The 26,572-nt window shown below is 42.2% G+C and overlaps 1 protein-coding gene across 1 annotated transcript in view; it reads right to left on the bottom strand.

Annotated features, from left to right (window-relative positions):
* The window catches only part of MALRD1 (MAM and LDL receptor class A domain containing 1), a 439,697-nt gene that overhangs the window by 100,423 nt on the left and 312,702 nt on the right, over positions 1 to 26,572 (bottom strand). Inside the window, exons 31-32 of the mRNA XM_075922485.1 lie at positions 19,171 to 19,332; positions 12,483 to 12,637 (exon numbers count right to left, since the gene is read on the bottom strand). Of these exons, the coding sequence (XP_075778600.1) occupies positions 12,483 to 12,637; positions 19,171 to 19,332 (317 nt within the window). The remainder of the gene's footprint in view (positions 1 to 12,482; positions 12,638 to 19,170; positions 19,333 to 26,572) is intronic.

Genomic DNA, 26,572 nt, shown 5'->3' with positions numbered 1-26,572 from the left:
CAGCTTTAGACCAGTGAAAGACTGGGGAATGGAAGTAAAAATTCCATGTCAGTGTCAGAACCAGTGGTAAATTCCATCTGCTTGGAGGCCTACTTATGGGGGGGAAAATGACACCTTATGCAGCTGTTCTTCTGAAGCATCACCTGAAAGTAAGATACTGTCTGTCCTCTGAAAAAGTGCATTGTGGAAGATCTTAGAGCTTTCCTCTGAAGATAAGTTAAGGAAACAAATAATAACCAATAGGTAAAAAATGATGTGGTGGCATTCCCTGAGGAACAGACTTCATATTCATAGATTCAGCAATTGTTTCAGTAGATGGGATTGCCATTTTCACATGCCATGTCAATACTACCTTTCATTTCTAGCAATGAACTGATTTGACTGGAACAAAAGAGACACCAAACATTTTAACCTGAAGTTCAGGTGTGTATTATGTATTATATAATGCAGTGGTCCGCAACGCAGTGCCCACAGGCACCATGGTGCCCGCCGGGCAACTTCTGTGTGCCTGCCGAGTGATCGGGGCCAGCCCCGCCCCTGGGCACGTGATGCACGGGTGGTGCCAGCCCCTGGGTGCGCAGCGAATGGGTGGCCCCGTCCCCGGGTGCATGACACAAGGGCTGTGCCAGCCCCGGGCGCGTGGCGTATGGGCGGTGCCGGCCCCTAGGCGCACGGCACAGGTGTGGCGCTGGCCCTGGATATGCGGCACAGGGGTGGCGCCAGCTCCGAGCGCGCAGCACATGAGTGACCCCACCCCCGAGCGCGCAGTGCATGGGCTGTGCCGGCCCCAGGCGTGTGGCGTATGGACATCCCCGCCCCTGGGCACGCAGCACAGGAGAGGCGCTGGCCCCAGGCGCGCAGCTCGTGGGTGATGCCAGCTCCTGGGCATGAGGTACAGAAGCGGCGCCGGCCCTGGGAGTGTAGCGCATGGGTGGCACCGGCACTGGGCACGGAGTGTATGGGTATCCCTGCCACCGGGCACGTGCGTGACCCTGCTCCCAGTTGCGTGTGCGGCCCCGCCCCCGGGTACCCAGTGCATGAGTGGCCCCGCCCACAGGCGCCCGGCAGCCCCAAAAGGTTGGGGACCACTGATATAATGTATATGTAAGCAGGGGCTGAACTACTGCTTGCAATCAACCAGCAGCCCTCAGGGTGGGTATGCTAACTCAAAGGCTGCGTCTAGATTGGCATGATTTTCCGGAAATGCTTTTAATGGAAAAGTTTTCTGTTAAAAGCATTTTTGGAACAGAGTGTCTAGAGTGGCACGGACGCTTTTCTGCAAACACACTTTTTGCGGAAAAGCGTCCGTGCCAATCTAGACGCGCTTTTCCACAAAAAAGCCCTGATCGCCATTTTCGCTTTTTTGCAGAAAACAAATCTGAGCTGTCACCAGTGGCCCTTTTGCACTAAAGCTTTGTGCAAAAGGGACTTTTGCCCGAACGGGAGCAGCATAGTATTTCCGCAAGAAGCACTGATTTCTTACAGTAGGAAGTCAGTGCTTTTGCGGAAATTCAACTGGCCAGTGTAGACAGCTGGCAAGTTTTTCCAGAAAAGCGGCTGATTTTCCGGAAAAACTGGCCAGTCTAGACACAGCCAAATTGTTTAGCCTTGCAAGATAAGTAACTGTTGATATGTAAATACAGCTCATGCTGGCATGGGGAAGGAATCCGGGGTGTGATTATGTAAATCCAATTCAGCCATAGCTGATGGAGAATCGGTTATTAGAATGGAATGTGCTGTATTGTAACTAATTTGGGCTGTTGTGTGGTCACAAATCATGCTACCCCTAAATGTGGGAACTGTAAAATATGACACCAGTGCTTGAAGGAGAGACACCATCATTGTAAGAGGTTTCAGATGAACAAGCCGCCCCCTTCCAGAGTTGAGTGAACTGAGTTGGGAGGGAAGAGGTTTGAGCCAGCCTTCTTCATGCCTGCCAGGTGTGAGCTGTAAGACTGGTTTAACCTGCCTCTTTCACCCATCAGGAGTCTTTTTGCTAGTCCAATGGAAGCTGGAATCTTTTGTCAACCTAGGTGGGGGCTAAAGCGTTGAAATCACTAAGAGCTGGAGTCACTGGTTTGGCCTGGAGCCAGACCCATTGCAGCCAGCTAGATTGCTGGTGGGAGTGGCGGCAGGCAGGAACGACTGGTGGGCAGCCAGTGAAGTGGCTGGCAGGAACAACCAGCAGGAGGCTGGTAGGAGGGGCACTAGGTGGCCAGCAGAGCGGCTGGTGGGAACGACCGGCGGGCAGCTGGTAGGAGCAGAGGCAGGCGGCCAGGGAAGCTGCTGGTGGGAACGACCGGCAGGCTACCAGTAGGAGCAGCGGCAGGTGGCGCAAGCAGACCACAGGAGCAGCACAAAGGTGGCATGACTAAATCCATTTGACCTGGGACCGTTACTTGTGGGGGGGTTAGGAACTATGTTTGTGGTATTTTTCTGAGTTAATGCCATGAAACTTCTCTTCATCTTTCATTAAAAGTTTCTTTTCTACACTCAGAATCTGTGCTTGCGAGTGGTGAAGCATTGCCTCTCAGAGGCGCCCAGGGGTGTATGAATTTCCCAGGCTACTGGGTGGGGGCTTGAGCCAGTTCTGTGTGAGATGGATAAAAATGGACCCCTAGATATTGAACCCAGCCCTGGCTGCTGCTGGCATGGCCTGACAGAAGGATTACATACATATACACACATACCCACAAGTTTTCATGAATATATGAGGGAAATTAAATATAAAAAGCTTCCAGTAGCCTCCAGTGACAAGGAATTCTTCTGAAGGAAAAAAAAAGAGATTCATTTGGAGAAAGCAGATAGCGAGGATTGACAGGAAGGCAGAAAATGTATTGGTTGTTACCTATAGCATTTCTGGGGATTCAGTCATTTTTTTCCCCCCAGGACTATGTTGTCTAGTTGTCGGATTAAGTATATTTTTACACCTAGACTGAATTTTTTTTAATGGTTAGGCACTTTTTTACTTTCAGTTCCTTTAAGTTTTTAATTTGTAACCTCTTTCTTCTTCCAACTGCCTCTTCGTCAATTTCTAATGGCTGACAGGCAGTATAGATATGTATTAGATTTCAGAATGACAATGCAAATTCCATTCCTTCTGATATCAGCGTAGAAATATAGAGAGCTCTGAAAGAGCTCATCTAGTCCAGGGCCCTGGATGAGGCAGAAATAATAAGCCTATATCATAACTGACAGGTGAAAACCTCCAGTAATAGAGACTCCATAACACCCCTGGAAGCCTATTCTAGAGCTTAACTACCCTATAGTTCGAAAGTTTTTTCTTAATATCTAGCCTAAATCTACCATGCTCCTTTCCTTAAGCCTGTTACTTCTTGTCCTACCTACAGCAGACATAGAGAACAATTTGATCATAGTCTTTATAGCAGCCCTTAATATATTTGAAGCTTTATCAGGTCTGTTATGTTATTGTGTATTAATGTGAGCAGGCAGACAATTGATGCCCCCACTTGTTCTGTGCCAAGTGGGCTATGTGAGGTTTCTAATCAAAGTGTATGCTGTGCTAGTTCTGTCTATGTTACTCACATACTTGTACAATTTCTGTACATAAAGGTATGAATATGGCCTCTGTACTTACATTTTTAATGTTTTCTGTCTGGGAGACAATAGTGGGCATTGACCATGTATTGTGAAGGGTGGTGGCCCAGTGAATACTGCATGGACAACAGCTCTTAAGGGTTACCAATTGATACCTAAGGAGTACAATGGCCCCTTGCCTGAGAAGGACACACCTGGATACTCCAGGACTCCATGCCTAAAAAGGACATAAACTGGTTTGCTGATCCTGTGATCAGCTCCACTTTGGGAGGCACCATCACCCAAGAGAATAATGTATTTCCCTCCGCATGGGTAAGGTTATAAAATGATCCCGGGGAAGCCTTAATCTTTGTCTTCACTCTTCTTCTCTGCTCCAGAAGCACCTTTGCTAGGGAGAGAGAGCCAGGAAGGAGCATCAACCCATCCTAACACAGGATGTACCACAGAGACTTGTAAGCTGGCAGTTTGTTACATCTCTGCTAAGAGCCTGCATCAAGAACTTGGTGATTGATGTATGTAATGTATTCTCTTCAACAATATTACTCTCAAACTTTTCTTTCTTTTATTAATATACCTTTAGATTTTAGATTCTAAAAGATTGGCACAATGTGCTCTTGTGGGTAAAATCTGAGGTATAAATTGACTTGGGACTATGGCTGGTCCTTTTTGGAATTGGTGAGATTGGTTTTATAACCTCTCACCTGTGTAAGGAGTGGTGCTGGTTGTGGCACAGGTAAAGGTGGAGTGTCTAAGGGGATTTGCTTGTGCAACTTCTTGCTGGCCAGATTGGCAGCTGGAGTGCTGTGTGCGACTGGTTTGGTACCTTTTAGAGGAAGTCTCCAGTCTTGAGCTATAATGCTACGTCCACACTGCAGGCTTTTGCCGGTAGAAAGTATACTAATGAAGTGCTTATTAGCATTTGCTGTGCTGTCATTAGCATATCTCTGCTGATGCTTTTTGCGCAAGAGGTTTATGTGCAAAAGCTTTTGCACAAAAGGACTTTTGCCCGAACGGGAGCAGCATGAGATCGTCAGTGTTCTTGTGGAAATTCAAGCAGCGAGTGTAGACAGCTGCCAGTCTAGACATAGCCTATATATATATATATAGGATTGAATGATCACAGTTCAAGTCCCAGATTTTCCACAATTTTCCTGTATGATCATGGGCAAGTCACTTAATCTATCTGCTTCTGTTTATCATTGATCAAGTAGGAGTAACAATACTTCCTTTCTCCAACCCTTTGTTTGTGTGTGGACTGTAACCTCTTCAGTGTAGGGACTATCTCTTGTCATCCATTTGTATATTACCCAGCACAATGGGCCCCATTTTCACTTGAGCCCTCTACAAAATATCATCTTATATAAATAATAATATGGAAACATTTGTGATTCTGGTTTATTTCAGCAATTACCCAAGAGGTTCAGAAAGCTGTGAACCTCAAATAAGATCACATAATAAGGAACCTCTGTTTCCTTATTTGCAATGTAGGGTATTATTCTCTCAGAGGTAAGTGGTTCCAATATGCGTCTAGTGTGTGAGGTAGACAACTGCCAGATTACAATTCTGCATTTTTTGCCAGAGCCTCCCACCACAACAAGAACCAAAAGTGCACTGCTGTTCAAGAGCTAGATGCAATCTAAGGGTATGTCTAGACTACAGGCTTTTGTCAACAGAAGCTTTGTCAACTGTATCTGTCTACAGAGAGCATCTAGACTACATCCAGTTCTGTTGACAAAGCAAGCCACTTTGTCGACATGACAGTGTAGACGCAAAGGACAGTGTAGATGCAATAACGCCTTCTGTCGACAGAACTCTGTTGACAAAAGGCGTTATTCCCCATAGAATGAGATTTACAGCCGTCAACAAAACTGCTGAGTTCTGTCAACGTTATGTTGACAGAACACAGCGGCAGTGTAGACGCAGGTATAGTTTTGATGACAAAAGTCCACTTTTGTAGACAAAATCCTGTAGTCTAGACACACCCTAAGTCATAATGCTCAGTGTATATAGACAACAGAAGGATGGGGTGGGTATGTGGTCCCTATATAGGGATACATGGAGTACAAACACTGCTTAAGACAAATGTTGACAGAGTTGTTAGCTTCTTGAGGAGAGAAGTGAGGAGAGGACAGAGCAATACTCCTCCCTTTTCATATCACTAGCTGAGATGGACTCATACAAGTAGGAGCACAGATAGTACACAGTAAAGGAGAGTCACTTTGGTCCATGTTTCCCAGAGCCCTAGGAGAAATTATGCTTGCACAGTGCTCAGCAACTCAAGGGACTCCAGCCCTTGTACACACTGTGAAGTGTACCATAAAGGCACACTAGCCCTGGGTCTGCAGCTGATTATTTAACAGATGCAGGGGATGAATAGGGATCAGGCTGCAACCACTATAAAGCTGGATAGTCAAAGTATTGTTCCTAACTACCATGTTTGGGAAGCGTCAGTTTGTCACTGTGCTTCTGAGCAGTTAATTGTAATAATTGAATTATTGAAAACGTTTCTGTTTTGCTTCATTAAAGTAAGAAACAAACCACATGTCTGGCACTAACTAGTCAGCATCACATGTGTTTATCTTCCACTCTATGCTGACATTATTTCTAGGTGGTTGTGTAAAAATGCCCATCCCACCAAAATAATCATGAACAATACACCAAGTGACTCAAGGGACAGCATGGATTTGTAAAGAACAAATCGTGTCAAACCAATCTGATAGCTTTCTTTAATAGGATAACGAGTCTTGTGGATAAGGGAGAAGCAGTGGATGTGGTATACCTAGACTTTAGTAAGGCATTTGATATGGTCTTGCATGATATTCTTATCAATAAACTAGGTAAATACAACTTAGATGGGGCTACTGTAAGATGGGTGCATAACTGGCTGGATAACCGTACTCAGCAAGTAATTATTAATGGTTCACAATCCTGCTGGAAAGGCATATCCACAGGGGTCTGTTTTGGGACCGGCTCTGTTCAATATCTTCATCAACGATTTAAATATTGGTATAGAGAGCACGCTTGTTAAGTTTGCAGATGATACCAAACTGGGAGGGGTTGTGACTAATCTGCAGGATAGTGTCATAATTCAAAATGACCTGGACAAATTGGAGAAATGGTCTGAGATAAATAGGATGAAGTTTAATAAAGACAAATGCAAAGTGGTCCACTTAGGAAGGAACAATCCGTTTCATACATACAGTATGGGAAGCGACTATCTGGGAAGGAGTATGGCAGAAAGGGATTTAGAGGTTATAGTGGACCACAAGTTGAATATGAGTCAGCAGTGTGATGCTGTTGCAAAGAAAACAAACATGATTCTGGGATGCATTAACAGGTGTGTTGTGAGCAAGACACGAGAAGTCATTCTTCCACTCTACTCTGCCCTGCTTAGGCCTCAGTTGGAGTATTGTGTTCAGTTCTGGGCACCGCATTTCAAGAAAGATGTGGAGAAATTGGAGAAGGTCCAGAGAAGAGCAACAAGGATGATTAAAGGTCTAGAGAACATGACCTATGAGGGAAGGCTGAATGAATTAGGTTTGTTAAGTTTAGAAAAGAGAAGACTGAGGGGGAACATGATAGCAGTTTTCAGATATCTAAAAGAGTGTCATAAGGAGGAGGGAGAAAACTTGTTCATCTTGGCCTCTGAGGATAGAACAAAAAACAATGGGCTTAAACTGCAGCAAGGGAGGTTTAGGTTGGACATTAGGAAAAAGTTCCTAACTGTCAGGGTAGTCAAACACTGGAATAAATTGCCCAGGGAGGTTGTGGAATCTCCATCTGTGGAGATATTTAAGAGTAGGTTAGATAAATGTCAATCAGGGATGGTCCTGCCATGAGGGCAGGGGACTGGACTCGATGACCTCTCGAGGTCTCTTCCAGTCCTAGTATTCTATGATTCTATGAAGTGAGAGAAGTCAAGTTCGTGTTGCTTTTATTGCAAAATGTTACTTATGAAGAGTTTGAAACTGAAGTTCTCCATAGTGTTTTTTAAAGAGTCTATCATATGTAGATCTGTGAGGAGAATGTGTCTGTGAGGCTCTGATTTGTGATTTTTAGTTCTTTTGCAAGGTGCATTTGCACCTATTTCATATTCATTCTTGTGGAGGAACTGGATTCTTCAGTAAGTCCCATTTCTTTGTTTTACAATTTTGATTCAGTTCTAATTCTCTGATGCATTCACTGCCCGGTAGTAGTTTGCTAATTCTTTTTTTTAAACAACTGTCAATTTTGGGGAGGGGGCACATACTTTTGAAAGTCAAGGGAATGAAAATGGCTATTCTTTCTTTAGTGAACAGTTGTTGCAGTACACAAGGCTCTTCCAAGCCTTCTTGCTGGCTTTTAATTTTTTAAAACATAAGATATTATCGTACTTCATTGATCTACTTGACTAAGAGTGGTCATGATGGAAGGAAAACACTCCTGTATTCCAACTGGAAGGCTAAAAATGTGACTTTTTATATATCTGAGAGCCTGGCTGAGCTGTAGCAAGAAGTGTGTCTCAAATATCTATGAACTCATTTTATAATCTCCCATTATTCCCACTGTATGTGCTATAGGGAAGACACCTGTTGACTTTGATAGAGAATGATGACATGTCATTTTTGTACCACACTCTTGCAAGTTCATATCTTCAGACTACCAATGTCTTTTGTTCTACAGGTTGAACCTCTCTAGTCCTGCACCCTCGGGATCCAACTGGTTCTGAATCAGAGAATTTGCTGATCCATGGGAGGACAAATGGCAGTCTAGACGTGGATCTGTCGAAAAATAAACCCTTTTTCAAAAGATCCTGTAAACCTCTGATGCATTCACTGCCCGGTGGTAGTTTACTAATTCTTTTTTCACTGACTGTCAGTTTTGGGGAGGGGGCACACACCTCAGGTTTACAGAATCTTTCGAAAAAGGGTTTATTTTTTTGACAAATCTGCATCTAGATTGACTTTTTTTTCAAAAAACTCTATTTTGAAAAAAAGCAGCAGCCATGTTTATGCTACTGAAGCACGGGATATTTAAATCCCTGCTTCATTAGCAATTTCGACTTGCCTAATCTACATCTCTCTGGCAACAGAGAAGTGTAGTCTAGACATAGGCTTTGAGATGTGGGACCACTCACACCCCTATATACAAAGGATCAAGGACTGCAGAAATTGGTATATTATTATATTTGGGGTTCACAGTAGAAATCAGTTTCAGGTTCTTCCTTATTTCTCTGAATATAAACAGAACACCTGATTAGCTAATGTAAGCAGATTAACTAGTTAAACAAAATTTCACTTTTTACTTTGTACCACCACACACTACAACACTGAAAATGAATTGTAAAAAATTGTTATCCAATGCCTCTTTTTATTTTTTAATAATAATAGTAATGCAAAACCCATTAGTCATTTTTTAGTGAAATTGACCTGTCCAGTACAAGAATTTACTGCATTCTAGTTCATAGCAACCTCTGTAAATATTAACTGCCTGAACAAGCCAAAAAGTTGAAATATTGGAACTATATTGTCAGACAAAGAATTAATTTAGTTTTAGCTTTCCCTGGTATGACAATGTGTGGAAGAAAAGCTGCAGAGGAAGAATGCAGAATGGTGAAGCTGTAGTAGCAATCTGAACTCCTTTCCATGCAAGTAGACTCATATGAGGCACAAAGGATTGAAGAAAAACTCTTTAAAAAGAAGCTAGTTACTTTATGAAATATTGTGCTTAATATTTTGGTTCCTTCAAAGCTCTCTCCTGCTATGCATAAAACACGGGTAAATAGTGATCCAAATCTGCAAAGAAATGCATTCTGTCTTTTGGAAGCCCCCTGTACACCTCATTTTAGAAGGAATAAGAGGGCTTCTGAAAAGGGGGGCATTTCTGACATTTGGCCCCATGTAGACGGGCCAAATATCAGAAAATCCTCTTCTGGAAAAAAAAACGGAAGAAGATATGCAAATGCAAGCCCAATTTGCATACCTTCTTCAACCCCCCCCCCCCCCCCCCAACACACTGTAGCCATATCCTATGTCTCCAACATATTGCCTCTCTGAACTACAGTACCTGTCTTTTAAATTTGTCTTTCTGGAGTATCCCCATGCCTTGAGTCACTTTGAGCTCCCATCTCTGGCCTATATCCTATCTAAGACAGTCTGATCAGAACAGAACATCTCAGGTGGGGGATTAATACCATTGACTCTCATAATGGCATTATATTCTATCTCATTTTGCAGATATCCTAACATGGTGTGCTGCTTCTTCTTTTTTTTTTTTTTTTTTAACTCCACTACAAACTGAACAAAGGTTTCACTGAGCTGTTCACAGTAATTGTCTGATTTTTTCCCAAAGTGATTAGAGTTAATATCCTTTGCCTCTTAAAAAAATTGCTTGCTGCTGAAACAGATCATCTATTGGATGGCACAAAGGAAGGACACATTCAAGGATATACTGTTTTCAGTTTGCAACTTTTTCCAGAGAAAGAAAATGTATGTGTAATTTCATAGGTCTTTTATGAATTTTACTGTTACATGCACCCATATGAAAAGGAGATAAAGCATAGAAACTTACCCCTCTACAGGAGTAAGAGTTCATGTTTATGGTGGCTTAAAAGTTTAATTAATGTATTCTAATAAATAATCAGAGAAATGCAGGTTTTATGTGGCCAACTGCTACCTGACTCATAGGTCATACATTTAGAAATAGAGATTACTTCTAAATAGTCAGTAATGCTTTTGTGACATTACAGACATTCTCTATGGAAGTAAAAGTAAAGTCTGGGGCCTGCTGAGAGGAGACAAGTAATTAAACCAACCCCAACCTAAAAATGTAAAATCAAAATACTTCAATAAAGATTCAGAAGTAAAAATTATTTGCCTTCTACTTGAATGTAATCAGAATACTCACAAAGCACAGAAATCACTGACCTTTCCCTACAACTGTTTTCTCAATTAACTTTACCAAGCAAAGCATAAAGGAGTGTGTGTATGTGGTAAAGCAAGAATGAGGCATTTGATGATGGAAAGCAGAAGTTTAAAAAGTTGTATTCAAAATTACAGAACTGTAACATTTTTGTGTAAGAATTTCTTAGAAGTTCAAGCTGAATATCTGAAACTAGTACCCATGAAGACTGTATAGCTTTGAGAAATGTTCTTGTTTGACACTTTGTACAAATGGTCAGTTTAATGCACTGATTTTTAATTTCTGCTTCTATTAATTGGATATTACATAGTATACTGGGGGCTTAATATTTACTTTTTGGTAGTGCCTAGAAAACCCAATTGAAATCAGAGCCCCAATGCCTATACATTGTAAATAAACATAGTGAGGGATAGTCTCCTGCCCTGAAGAGCTAACAATCTAAATAAGACAGACAAAAGATGGGAAAAGGAAGTATTGGTTAAACCTTTCATTCTAGCACCCCCGGGACCAAAGGGTGCCAAATCAGAGAATTTGCCAAACCACAGGAGGTCAGTATTGTAGTGAGTGGGTCTCTATTATTATTTTGACGACAAGGCAAAGAAACAGAACAATGCTTGCAGTGCTACTTAATAATATGACTGTACTGATGCACTGATGCATAAGTCTATGCCTAGTCAAGGCTTATCAGCTCTCGTAATGACGAAGTCTTAGCGTTGTTACCCAATGTTACTGTATTGTCACAAGGAAATAAGTAGATAAAACAAAAAACATGCTTACAGTTAGCAGCATTACCAATGTTTCCACTGCTTGCTGGCCTCTGAGAAAAAATGTAGGGGTAAATTAGAGCTAAAAAACAGCACTCATCTTTGAGAGCCAGGCCTGACAGCTATGAGCAAACTTTACGAGACAGCAGGAAAGTTGGCCATACCCACAACAAGTGGACATTTGTGTAAGAAAAATCATGCTGGACCCCAGATATTGCTAGACCAGAGAGTGCTGGATTAGAAAGGTTCAACCTGTAGTATAATGCCTATTCAACAGAGCTGGAATCAAGACACAGAGATATTAAGGCCCAGATCCTCAAAGATACATTGATTTCAAAGGAAATCAGGAATGCTAATACCTTTAGGCCTCGGTGACTTGCCCAGGTTAAACAGCAAGGTGATGCAAGAATAAATCAGTATTAGAACAGAGGCTTGCTGCCTCCAGATTCCAAGTCAACATAACCATCTTTCCTGCTTTCTAACCCTTGCTTTTAGAAATCTAAATTAATCTGCACTGATTTTTGTTTGAGTCACCTGCAGGATGATTGACATAATCCCTATTTTCACATTTCCAAACTGACACAGACATGGGCTACCCCCACCCCAAATCTGTCGTGGGTCAGTTAAAGCATTACTATATAATGTATTTGTTCAGTGAGTTGTATGAAATAAATTGATGGCCACAATCCAGTTTATAGACACATCACAGTCAACATTTTTATCAGCAGGTTCTAGAGAAAAGGCAAAAAGTACCATCCCATTACCCTTAGAGACAGGAACATTAGATAGGCTTAAAAAACACTGTCAAGCATTTTCATGAGAGCTTGCACTATTACTCTCCACCTTGTATTTCTTTGATGAGTAAATAGTTTATGTTCAGAGATTTACAATCCATATTTTAAAACAGTTCTTTTAACTGTATATAGTATGTTGCAAGATTATTGTGTTATATGAACTGGAAATAGCAATTATGCTGAGGATGGAGGCATTCAAAGCAGAAAAGGGATGCAGTTCAGTAAGACTGGTTGACTGGATGAGTCTGCAACAGCAAGACTCACACCTGTACTTCTGGGATTTCCAGTGAAATTAGGACTAAGGCAAAGTTGTCAGCACTGGTTTTGTCAATACAGAAAGGTTGGGTAAGGAACTGGCAACCAAGCAGAGATTAAAGAAAGCTAAACATAAATTTTGAGATTTAAACCATTCAAAACACAAGAAACACAAATATTGATATTGGATATTTAGATACATTTCTCTTACCTTTAAGGTTCCTATTCTGGAATCACACAACCAGAACCAGAAACGGACTCCACACACTCCAAGACTGGCTGGGAAGAGCTTTCTAGTAATTATCCTTGCTTTGTCTCCTTCCTGCTGAGCAGATGAGTTGACATACAAAAAATGTTGCCCATTACCTTAAAATGAATAAAAATGCTCTTGAATACTACTTCATACTGAAGAGCATAAGCCATGATAAATAGATAGGTCATTAGTTAAATAACTATATAGTGAGAACACTAGCATATCTTATCAGACCCAAATATGCATGTCTCTATGTACACATAGATCAATGGTCTGATAACATATGTATATATTATAAACACGTATGTATTTTACAATTCCATTAACCCTCCAAAAGCCACTTTTGCTATTCAGCTATCTCCTGGGCCTAGTGCAGGATCTGTTGCAAATGAAAGGTGTTAGTAGAGATGGAGAAGTAGAAACAGACCTGAGTCCACTGGGGACATTCAGGCTAAGTCTACAATGCAGGCTTCTTGCACAAGAGCACATCTATACTGCAAGAGCGCATTGGAAAAGTGATACGCTTTTGCACAAGAGAGCATGTAGATTTCATGGACGCTCTCTCGCAAGAAAGCTCTTTTTGCCATTAACAGAATGGCCACAAAGGTACCTGTGCTTCTTTCGATAGGCTGTTTTTGTGCAAAAAAACCATGTTTCCCATTTACACACACCTTTTTGCACAAGAGCTCTTGGCACAAAGGAGTTATTCCTCATAGAAAGAAGATCTATACCACAAAAACCTCTCTGTTCTGCCGATTCACTGTAAATTGTCTTGCGCAAAAATGCACTTGAGGTGTGGATGCTCTGCGAGATTTTGCACAAAAACTGAACAAAAACTCTGCAGTGTAGACATAGTCTGAGCTATGAAGCCAAACACATCACTAAAAGAACCACCATGTTCTAACATTAGTTTAAGACCATGATTTCTATTTATGAAAGTCATTGTTCTTTTGAAAGGGTTTTTCTAGTACAAGAATTAACAAAAACTCTAAGTTATGTTACTTGTACATTGTTCTTCAGGTAAGCAGGGGAAACCTGAAGATTATTGGACAGTAATGGAATGACTGGCCCCTTAAAATAAAGAAGGTCCAGATCTTCTTGTGCCAGAACAGGTGCTTCCTGTTTGGCCAGTTAAGAGGATGGGCCAGAATGAAGGGTTAAAAAGAGTTAGGGTACTAGCTGAGGAACAGGGAGTTCCCTGGGAGAGGCTGCCAGCATCTTCTGTGAGAGGAGGCAGTAGGAACCTGCTGAGGAGAAAAGGCCTCCAGGAGAAAGCCTTGTAAAGTGGTGCTTAGTTGAAAGAGCCTCGAAGAAATCTTACAGTATGTCCTGAATCAGGAGGGACTGAGAAGGACAAACGGGAAAACTCTCTGAGTGGTCTCAGGAACTGCCCTTGCAGGGTTTTGCCTTTGTTTGTAAAATAAAACTGCCTGGAAAAAAACCTCTGGGTGTGATAGTGGGTCTTTCATGGGCAGGAGACAAGTAACATCTTACATATCCGTAGCTCATTAAGGGCATGTCTATACAACAGGGCAAAAGTTGAATTGAGCTGAACAACTTCAGCTGCTTCAATTTCGTAATTGAAGGCAAAATAGCTTAATTCAGCTTTTGGTGCCATCTCTACAGCAGGAAGCTAAAGGAAGAACATTCTTCCTTTGACCTCCCTTACTCCATGGCTACGTCTACACTGGCATGATTTTCCGAAAATGCTTTTAATGGAAAAGTTTTCTGTTAAAAGCATTGGCAGAAGAGCACGTCTAGATGGGCAGGATGCTTTTGCGCAAAAGCACTTTTTGCAGAAAAGCGTCCGTGGCCAATCTAGACGCGCTTTTCCTCAAAAAAGTCCCAATAGCCATTTTCGCGGTCAGGGCTTTTTTGCAGAAAACACTACTGTGCTGTCTACACTGGCCCTTTTGCGCAAAATGCTTTCGGAAAAAAACTTTTGCCCGAATGGGAGCAGCATAGTATTTCCGGAAAAGCACTGACGATCTTACATGAGATCGTCAGTGCTTTTCCAGAAATTCAAGCAGCCAGTGTAGACAGCTGGCAAGTTTTTCTGCAAAAGCGGAAAAAATTGCCAGTCTAGACACAGCCCTTGTGAAATGAAGGTTACAGAAGCTGGAGTGAGAAGTCCTCCAGCTTGTCATTATTCCAAAAAATGGCTTGCTGTGTAGACATGCTCTTTGTTATTTTGAAATAATGTCAGTTATTCCAAAATAACACTGCTGAGTAGACATGCACTACATGACATAAAATCTTTACCATTAAACCCAGGATGTAGCACTGTAGATTAGCTCCATGGAAAATGGGTAACATGACACATTGTCTGGTTTTAAAAAGGGCCAATTACTTCTGAGTAAACTAACTCTTTTGTCTTTAGACTGGCTTTTTCCTCTTGATAAATCACTCTTAGGGTACATCTAAACTACACCCCTCTGTCACAGAGGGATATAAATTAGACGTATTGAAAGTGCAAATGAAGCTGGAATTTAAATATCCTATGCTTCATTTGCAAAATCGTGTCCATCGCTTTTTTCCGAAATGGGGATTTTCAAAAAAACCGACAGTTTAGACGGGGCATTTTAGACAGAAATGCCCTGTTTCGAAAGATCCTTTACTCCTCATTTTCTCCTCAAGGGATGGACTGGCCCGGCGGGACACTGGGAATTTCCTGGTGGGCTATCCTCCGAAGGGCCGGCCAAAGGGCTGGCCGAAGTCTGCTGGAGGAGGAGGGGGATTGTGACGGGGCGCTGCAATCCCGCACTTTAAATTCCCTGGCACTGCGTGCCGGCTATGTTAGGGCCGAGGAACAGGTGAGAGGGGAGATGCCTGGGTGTGGCGTAATGTCACGGCCTGGGACTTTAAAAGCAATCGGCCCAGAGTTACACTATGCGGCCCAGCTCAAGGCCCGGCACATGGTCTGGAGCCCCAGAAGCAGCTGGGGCCCGATCACAGACTCCAGCCCTGCAAACTGGAAGGCAAAACGTAGGTGGGGAGGGAGGAAAAAATAGGAGGAAGGGGTGGGAGAGGAAGGGGCTTGTGCTGTGGGGAAGAGGGCAGGTCAAGAGAAGAAAGGAGAAGGCACCAAGGGACAGGGTAGAGGAGAGTCAAATGCCAGGGGGCCAAGTAAAGACAATGAGGAAAAGGGCAGGAGGGGAGGTGTCAGTGGGAGGCGGGACAGGATGATGCTGGGAGAGGAGAGGGTAAGGGCATTGGGGGCTGGAGGGGGAGGTGCTGGGATAAGGCTTGAAAGAAGGGGTGGGCATGAGGAAGGTGGCAATGGAGCAAGTCATGTGTGAGGGAACAGGGGCATGAGAGGAACGGAGGGCAGAGCATGGTGAGGGGGCGGGCATCAGGGAAAAAGAGGGCAAAGGGGCAAGGGGTAGTGAGGGAAAGGAGAGGCACCAGGAGGGTGTAGAGGTAAGGGAAGGTGCAGGTGCCAGGAGATTCTGGGGGTGAAGCAGAAGGGCAGACACCTGCAGGGGAGGGAACAGCACCAGAGGAGAGAGGCAGGGCAGGTGTGTAGAGGGAGGTGTTAGGAGAGGGGATGAGGAGGGGTAGCTCACATGATCAGAGTGGGGCTACTGGAGGAGCGGGCACAGGGGGGAGAGAAGGGCTGGTGGAGGGGGAGCAGGTTTCAGGAGGGCTGAGGGCAGTGAGAAGGGCAGGAGTCCGAGTCAGAACAGCAGAGGACGGTTAGGGGTTGGGGGGCAGCAGGCACCAGGGGAGCTGATGGAGCAAGGGAGGAGACATGGCAGCACAGGGAAAAGTTAGAGGTTTATAAGATATTTATTAATAACTTGGGTGCCACAGTGGCACATCCAAACAAGCCATATGAACTCAGTACTGGTGCACAACACAAAATTCATTCTGCTCATGGGAGGAAACTCTTAGGCTATGTCTACACTAGCGGGTTCTTGTGCAACAATGGCCTTTCTTGCACAAGAATCTGCAGAGTGTCCGCACTGCCCGCTAGCTCTTGTGCAAGATTTACAGTATGTCATGGCAAGAGAGGGTTTCTTGCGCAAGAGCAACGCTCTTTTCTAACAGGTATAAGCTCACTTGTGCAGGAGCTCTTGCGCAAGAGGGCAGTGTGGACGCGTGGCAGCGGTTTCTTGCACAAGAAAGCCGTATGGCTAAAATGGCCATCAGAGCTTTCTTGCGCAAGAGAGCATCCTCACTGCCATGGATACTCTTGCACAAAAACACATCTCGCACATGGCAGTGTGGACTCTCCCTTGTGCAAGACGTCTTGCACAAGAACCGTTGCGCAAGATGTTCTTGCGCAAGAAGCTGTCAGCGTAGACATAGCCTCCGAGGGAACACTTCCCCCAGCCTCTTCACCCCCAAGTTAATGTCACACACATTGGGTTAATGCAATTGCAGGATATTTGCATGGGGAGGGGGGGTTGATGGGGGCCAAACTAATCCCTATTGGTAGAAGGATGGTGGGAAAAGTCCTTTTACTTCTGGTCATGTGTCCATCTTGCCCCGAAAGTGTTACCTCCAGAGGCCTGGCTAATTGGAGTCGGGGGTGTGGCTAACAGGGGTCGGGGTATGGCTAATGGTGGTCAAAGGGTAAATTTAAAAAAAAAATTTGATGTGAAAAAGTGGGCTGTTTTCAACCCATTTCCCAGGCCTATTTTGATTGCCAGTCTGCCCCTGCATGCCCTTACTCTCTTTAGTAAAAGAGAGTTTTGGCATTGATATATTGGTAAGATTTGATCCCAGGAGCTAATGACAAACTATAATGGTAAAAAGGTGTCAATAATTGCTATCACCTTATTCCAAACATTTCACTTCCATACAAAAATTCATTTTAAAATACAGTGGTCACCACAGAAAAGCCAGCATTGTCACCAGCTATCACACAATAGCATCCGATATGCTGGAATAGACTCTATTCTCCAGACTAGCGTTGCTCACGAGAGCCCTTTAAATAGAAACAGATGAAAGGGATTGTGCCTCTCTGGCAACACACTAGAGGCACCAGGAGCTGCAAGCCCTTTCAGCTGTTTCTATTTAAAGGGCTCTCATGTTCCCTGTGGCTACTAGGCAACATGTTGCCTAACAGGTGCGGGGAAGGCACCAGCCCTTTAAAGAGAAGTACTTAAAAGGGCTCACAGCTCCCCATGCCTCTAGCACAATTCTAGGGAGCCAGAGACGTGAGCCATTTCAACTCTTCCTATTTAAAGGGCTTGCACCTTCCCTGAGGCTGCTATGCAGGGCGTGGGGAAAGATGTGACCCTTTAAATAGAAGCAGTTAAAAGGGCTTGTGCCCTTCTCCTGCTCTGAGGTAATGCACTAGGAGGTGGGGCCTGGAACTGCCTCATGGGCCAGATCAAAGCCCTACGTGTGCCAGATGAGACCTTTTAAGAGGCTTTTGCCCACCCCTGATGTAGTGCCATAAATCCAGGGTCAGTACCCCATCATGCATGGTCCAAAAGACCACAAAGAGCTCATCTTAGATTATGACAAAATGAAATGGGTGGATGAGGCATAAACAGGGAAAAGAGAAAGACAAGATATCAGTAAAGTAGGTGAGTACAATAGCAGAGGTCTCAGCTCACTACCTACCCGGCCATTTTGTTCATTTAAGAAGAGGGTTTGCTGTTTCAAACACAATCCATTCTGAGTTTTGAAAGCCAAATTTCAGAATAATTTTTGTTTGTAACCATGTTAATTAGATGCTGTGGAAGATCAATTTCTATAGAAGTGTGTTTACAGCTTCATTACACAGAAAATACAAAATAAGCCATTTAGGTCAATGGCATTATTCTGAATTCATGTCAGTTCAATTGAAAGAAGAACCTGGCCGAATATGAAAAATGCACCAGAATTACAACAAAATGATGACACTTAGTCAGAAATGTATAAGGCAGTATCTATAGAAAAGTCCAACAGAGAAGGAGCTATGGTTGTCACTAATTATTCTCTTTTTGGTATCTAAATCTTTTGTAGGTCTAAATGAGTAGATTTAAAAATATTGCTTTAATTAATAAGAGTTTTCTAGATGCTTCCACATGGAAAGTAGGTTTATTTTATCCACTATGTCTGTTAATAAGTTTGTTTCTTACCAACGGTCATGACTAATAAGTATCCTTACATTTGATTTAGAAGCTCATTGTCTAGAGATGACTAAACAAATGCATCAAACCTTAAGAGAGTATCAGGAACGATATCATCAAGGTCACTTTGAAAAGAGCAATCTGTAAAATTACACTGTTGCTGACTCAACCAATGATTAAAATGGCAGATAACAGGCCTCTTTTAGGCAGTTTATTTTTAATTGCATTCAGACACCACCAGTGGTTACTATGACTGCGTAAGATTCAATACATTCATCTGGCCCACTTTAGCACAGCCATTTATGATGTCTTCCCCCCCCCCCCATTGTTCCTTACCTGAAAAGAACGGAACATTTTTATCGGCATTTTCCAATTAGCTACACAGAAGTATGGAGTGAAAACCACTATCTTCTGGCACAATACATTGAATTGATCTCATGTCAACTAAGCAGGCCTGCTGTGTACAGTGGGACTAATTCTGCAGAATATTCAATTTTCTCTGTGGATGGCTTGATGATTTTCAGAACTAAGAGTGACAATTTTTTTGTCCCAAACTGATGTGAGGAACTTAATATTACCTGGTGTATGGTCATCACCAGGACCACTTTGCCCTGTGACTACCTTGCTGCCAATACTCCAGTCAAAATCATCAGCAGATTCTTGAGTTAATCCACATGCAATAGTCCAATCTTGGTCTCCTGCTTCAAAATTACAGCTTCCAGGGACACTGGTATATGGGCCTGAAAATTCAATAAAAAGTAAATTCATTCTTAATATATAGTATCCATATATATTCTATTGGTATATTTAAAATATGATGATAAAAATACCTCACGTACCGACAGCAAGGATTCTGTTAAACTAACCAAATATAATAACATAAAAATGGCCATACTGGGTCAAACAAAGGTCCGTCTAGCCCAGTATGCTGTCTGCCAACAGTGGCCAATACCAGATGCCCCAGAGGCAAATTTACATATGTTGAGCAGAGAACTTTACTTACTGTACATTTCCACATTTTGGTGTACATATATTGCATATCTTGATATAATGCCGGCCCAAGAGACAAAGTGGTCTCTTTATTAGAGATATATAATATTCATTCTGATTATGCCTTCCACCCTTTGGATCTATTTAATGTCACTGGTGTATGGCTATGGGCAATGCTGAGGACATTAGGGAGATATGACTGAGTATGGGGCTGTTTGCACTCAGTGGAGTGGAGGAGATAGCTAAAGGAAATGCAAAAACTGGATTGCGCTCCTATGCTCAAGGTTTCACATGCCCATATACAGGCATTTCTGCATGATGGCCTATGAACTTAGCTTTATAAGTGAAAAATAGCTTTATATTTTGGTGGTATAGATAGTGGATTAGGATTCAGGAGTTCTGTGTTTAATGTCCAACTATACCACACACTTCCTGTGTCATCTAGGGCAAGGGACTTGGGGCCACTTCAAATTTGCTTGAAGTCAATAGGAATCTTTCCATTGATTTTAATGGGCTTTGGTGCAGGACTTTAACTCTCTGTGCTCCATTCACCATTAGTAATGGAATTAATATGACTCCCTTTCTCCCAACTTTGGTCCTTCTTGTCTATCTGTAAGTATTTTGTGGTAGGGACTGCCTCTTAGCATGTGTTTGTACAACACTTAACACTGCGGTGATTGAATCATCTGGATACTATCATGATACCAATAATGTTCGTTTATTAATTTTTTAAGCAAAGATGCATTTCGTTAGAAATTGCACCTACCCTCTTCTCTCGGTAGTGTAGCAATTACATAATTTTGGAACTAAGGTGTATATGGTCTCATATTGAGCTACCATTGCCTACTTTGATAGTGTTCCTTTAAATCAGCTAGCTCTAGATATTTAGAATTTAATTCAATATATTTTAGGTGATATGTCAACACAATGTTTTTCTTTAGATGTTTTACAGTGAGAGATAAAACAAGATGTTTTCAATAATTTCTTCTTTTCAAATCTGTGGAAATGGTTCATATGACTCAAAGATAGATTGATGTTCAAGTCACAACTGTGTAGAGGACAATTCTGTATCCCTTTTGACAATTCACCAGAAGCACAATACATCCCCTAATCAGAGAGGCTATCTGGTAGTTTTGACTCTGGTTGCACCGGAGTAAAGAACGAATGCACAGATCCATCCTAGAGTTCATTACATTGGGAAAAACTGATTGATTGATTGATTGATTGATGAAAGACACACATATCTTCTCACTATTTTAGTATTTGCCTTCTTACTTTTTCCCCGAAAGGGATGCTATTTTCAACACTACTTGTCATCTATTTCAGAATTAGCACCAAGATGCAAAAAGCAAGAACAATGTAATATTGTTGTTATGGCAACAGATACTAATGTCATTAATGTTACAAGTAACTGATGTATAAAAGCTCAGGGTGAAACTCTCATTATATCCACTCATTGAGGATAAGCCAACCTTGGTTTGGGCAGGCAAACCTCTTCTGATGATCCTTTGGACTTCAAAGCAGCTAAAGAACAGGATGTTGAGAGCCTAGGCTCATCTTTCAAAGCCAAATGGTCCCACATGAGCAGCTATATACACACGGGGTTCACAGGAGAAAAGCTGAGGGAGTTAGGGAGGAACAAGAAATGGTGTGTTTAAATTGTGAGATTCCAGGAGAGGGATGAGGACAGAGGCTGTATCTATACTAGGAGCTTCTGTCGGCATAGCTATATTGGTCAGGAGAGTGAAGCAATGTGGTCTCTAACCAACATAGTTGTGCCAGCAGAAGCCCCTAGTGTAGACGCACTTATACCAGGAAAGTTGAGCTTTTACAAATATAGCGTGTTTCTCCAGCAGGCAGAGTAGGAAGAAGGGTGTGGTTTTAATATACTGGTACAAAGAGCAGTTTTGCCAATGTAGTTTCCTGTACACTAGGAACACCTTTGTCTACACAGTATAACAGAATTCCTAAAGTGCTAGTATGGATATAGCTTAAGTCAGCACTTCTTGGAAAGGAGGCAGGGGTACATTGGCTGAAAACTGCCAGCATGCAGTTCATGGTCATTTCAGGAAACAGTATTTGTGTACAGTCTGCAAACAAAGAGATTACACCAAGAAAATGCCCTCATTCAGCACTACAGATTTCTCCTCTAATGGCACATTAACATGCATTGATGCAGGCAAGATTAAATTATTTGCCTGAAGTCACACAAGACAACTAGGACAGGGTTAGAGCTCAAATCCAGACTTCTTATAATCTAGTCATGTGCCTTAATCTCAAGGCCAACCCACCTTTTATCTTTGTGTGTACAGCAATTTACACCCCCATAGCTAGACAGTGTAGGCAAGCACCCATATGCCACAAAAACTGCATATCATCTTTTACACTCTTGGACTGTACATTAATCTGCTTTGCAATTACAAAGTGCACATCTTATCTCCTTGAAAAGAAAAAATTAAGCAGATGGGACCATTTCTGACATGTTTAATGTTCAATTATTTATTTAAGCAGATGGGACTGTTTCTGATGTGTTTGGCATTCAATTATTTTAATAGGATGCCCCAACAATGTTTTATTTGCAAAATTAAACTTGCTGCCATTATAGAAGTACCTTTTAAAATGAGAAACTAAAGGAATTCTCTTTATTATAGTGCAAATATACAAACCTATAAATGATGCTCAATGCTGTTTTACAAGATTTTTTTTGTAAAGATCTGATCTGCTATAAATAGCTCAAATGCTGATGATTTTGAGACAGTGAATAATACATAGCATGTGAACTGGTGTCTTTTGGGAACCATTAAAGAAAAACAGAAATATAAACACATGGAACACACTATACTGGGCCGTACTATACACTGCACTGCACTACAAAGGACAGCTGAGCTTTACTAAGTGAAATAGACAAGCAGGCAGTGCAAAAAATGTGGCTACGCAATCTCAAGAGAAAGCACTTGTGTCTTGTACAGTTCAAAACAGATCAAAGACCAAATGAATTTTGATTTTATTACACTATTTATAATACATTACCTGACAGCAGGAATTCAGCACTAATATCTTACCAGTGCTTCAGAAAGCACTTAATAATAAATATTTATGAACAGCATTTGCAGGGTTGATGAAGTCACCTGCATGTCTGCACCTGCTAGGTATTTCTTCTTTTTGATGTAAACAGACTCTATTTAGGAGTTATGAGAAAAGGACTGGTCCATTTGTCTGCAAAATTGCTTTTATTTCAATAATTCAAGCACTGCACTAGATGGTTCATCAATGTTGAGACCTGCTATTAATCAGATCTGGGTGTATAATTGACTACAGCTCATGAAAACTGAAATGGTTTTCATGTGTGATTTTCACATCAGTACTGCCAATGGGCTTTGAAAGAAAATGAAAATTGTGCAAGATTGCCTGACTGGAATGAAGGAAGTATTCAAAAAGCAACTCCTGCGATTTTTTTTTTTAAAGGATCCAGCACAGTACTCTGTTACACCAATATCTTGTGGATATAATTACTAGTGGGCCAAATTCTATTGTAAATCCAGAGAAATGCTTCAAAGGAATTACTGCAGATTTACACAACAGCAAAAGTGGGCCTGTGTCTTCCATAGTTACATTGGTGTAAAACTGGTGGAACAAAGTGGGGGATCAAGCCCAAACATGAGCTGAGAGAAAAAAGGAAAATTGAAGCCCAAAGTTTCAAATATCCAAAGGTGACAGGAGGAGGGATGTGGAAGGTCCCCATGTCCAGGCTGAAGGTGAAGAGACTTTTTCCTAGTGCAGTCTGAGAAAATCTGACCTTTGCTATTTGGAGCGGCATTATGTTGGGGGTGAGGAGTGATCAAGAGCAACCCTGTGTAAGCAGGGCTCACAGAAGCTGCAGGATGAAAGCAAGATGGAGAATATTTTGCTCTTCTTCATAAAAGAATAGTTTATGTCCCCATCTAGTGCTTAGTCTGCACCACAGAATCCAAGAATCTCATGATACCATCTAGATGTTTCATAAGTTTTTAAGTGTTTCCTGACTCTTAGTTGTTTGCTAATTAATGATTCTTATCTGCCCCCTTTGACTATCTAGTCTTTAGGTACTTATAGACTCGGCTTTCCCTTGATATATATTTTACCCACTGCCTTTTCTTGTCCCACCCTCCCAATCTTCCTTTCTTCCAACCCCGCACCTCCCGCCATCTCCCCTATTTATTTTGGTCCTAGACATCCAATACTCGGGTCATCTGAAAAAGTGGGCTTTTGTTAGTCTATAAAATGCTACCAGACTATCTGTTGTTTTTTCAGTTTACACTGTATACATAGCCAGGGATCACCACTATCTCAGTCTCAAATACAAACACCACCAGCCCTTGGCATGTGGTATGCTGGACAGGGCATCCTAGCACGCACTTTAGCACTCAATGTTCAACACTGATCTGTTTCTGGACAGAGGGGAGAAAGATGTTCCCCATGCCCTTTCCATCCATAGTAAATCCATGATGCAAAAGACAGTTTTGACTTATTTGTTTAAGATTCACTGAAGATAATATTTTCCCAAGAATAGCTTTTACACATCATAACAAACTTTTGGTTTGTGACTTAGGGTATGTCTACATGGCTACTTCAGGATACCAGATGTATCACAAAACAGCCACACCGCATCTATACAAGCCACCCATTATTTCAAAATATTTTTAGAAATAACATGCATCCTATTTCACCATCCCGGTAACCCTTGTTGCAAAAGGAATAAGGAATAGCTTGAAATAGCATATTATTTTGAAATCTGGCACTGTGTAGACACTCCAAATTTCAAAACAAGCTATTTCAAAATAGTTTCAAAATAAGATTTGCAATTTGCAGGGCTTGACAAACGGCAGCGAAACCTACTCGCTAGCCCTGCACTGCGCATGCGCAAGACCCTCATTGCACATGCGCTCACCGCCGATGAGTAGATTCAGTGATTTGTCAAGCCCTGGCCATTTGCATAGAGTAACTTGCATATCTTATTTTGAGTTTAGGGTGCTATGTAGACACACCCCCAGACTGATTTATGGCATTAAATGCTCCCATTCATTGTCTACGAAAAGAAAGCCGATGGTATCACAAATTTTCTCTGGAGAACACTTACAGAAACCAATAGCATTTACACAGTAAATTGAGATCTTCATTATTTTTCTCAGTATCATTACAAAGCAGTTTGCATTCTAGAGAGAGTCAGAGTGTAATTTTTTTCTGGATAGTTTACAAAGTATTTTGTAGTTACATTGCCTCACTGCTGAAGAAATATTAATGTAATGCTACAAAATATGAACAATTCTTTACAAATCCATTTATCTACTTGAACTGGTTATCCTTTTAGAGGTGGTGAAGTTCAGTTTAGATTTTCTTCAGTTCTGAATCTGGCCAAAAGAGGTCAAGAGTGCATAGACATCACAGAACTAAAAGGAGGGCAAAAGTGAATGAGTAAGGACACTGCTTTAGGACCTATACTTCATATATGAATACAGTTTCCTTAAAAATAGAGGGGAAGGAGAGCTACAGTACTGTTTAATATTTTAATGATAATATGCTTTTCTATCATATGACAAAGCTAGGGGGAGAGGTAGATATGTTGGAGGGCAGGAATAGGGTCCAGAGTGACTTAGACAAATTGGAGCATTGGGCCAAAAAATGTTAAGAGGTTCAACAAGAACAAGTGTAGACTCCTGCACTTGGGATGGAAGAATCCCAAGCATTGATATAGGCTGGGGACTGACAAGCTAAGTAACAGTTCAGCAGAAAAGAACATGGGGATTAGAGTGGATGAGAAGCTGGATATGAGTCAACGGTGTGCCCTTGTGGCCAAGAAGGCTAACGGCATATTAGGGTGCATTAGGAGGAGCACTGCCAGCAGATCTCGAAAAGTGATTATTCCCTTCTATTCAGTACTGGTAAGGTCACATCTGGAGTACTGTGTCCTATTCTGGAGGTCCCATTATAGAAAGGATGTCGAAGCATTGGAGAAAGTCCAGCAGAGGGCAACAAAAATAATATGGGAGCTGGAGCACATGACTTATGAGGAGAGGCTGAGGGATTTGGGCTTATTTAATGTACAGAAGAGTGAGGGAGGATTTGATAGCAGACTTTAACTACCTGGAGTTTCCAAAGAGGATGGAGACAGTCTGTTCTCAGTAGAGAGAATCATAGAATCATGGAGCTGGAAGAGACTTCAGGAGGTCATCACGTCCAGCTCTCTGCTGAAGGCAGGACCAATCCCAACTAAATCAACCCAGTCAGGGCTTTGTCAAGCCGAGACTTAAAAACCTCAAGGGATGGAGATTCCACCACCTCCCTAGGTAACCCATTCCAGTGCTTCACCACCCTCCTAGTGAAACAGTTTTTCCTCATATCCAACCTAGACCTCTCCCACTGTAAGTTGAGACCATTGCTCCTTGCTCTGCCATCCGTCACTACTGTGACCAGCTTTTCTCCATCCTCTTTGGAACCTCGCTTCAGTAAGCTGAAGGCTGCTATCAAATCCCCCCTCACTCTTCTCTTCTACAGACTAAACAAACCCAAATCCCTTAGTCTCTCCTCATAGGTCATGTGCTCCAGCCCCCTAATCATTTTTCTTGCCCTCTGCTGGACCCTCTACAATGTATCCATATCCTTTCTATAGTGGGGGCCCCAGAACTGGACACAATATTCCAGATGTGGCCTCACCAGAGCTGAATAAAGTGGAATAATCACTTCTCGGGATCTGCGGGCAATACTCCTCCTAATTCACCCTAATATGCCATTAGCCTTCTTAGCTACAAGGGCGCACTGTTGATTTAAATCCAGCTTCTCATCCACTGTAATCCCCAGGTCCTTTTCTGAAGAATTGCTACTTAGCCATTCAGTCCCCAGCCTGTAACAATGCTTGGGATTCTTCTGTCTACACTTGTCCTTGTTGAACCTCATCAGATTTCTTTTGGCCCAATCCTCTAATCTGTCCAGGTCACTCTGGACCCTATCCCTGCC

This window comes from Pelodiscus sinensis, chromosome 2, assembly GCF_049634645.1.
Source record: "Pelodiscus sinensis isolate JC-2024 chromosome 2, ASM4963464v1, whole genome shotgun sequence".
NCBI lineage: Eukaryota > Metazoa > Chordata > Testudines > Trionychidae > Pelodiscus > Pelodiscus sinensis.
This window is presented reverse-complemented; position numbering and strand designations above follow the sequence as displayed.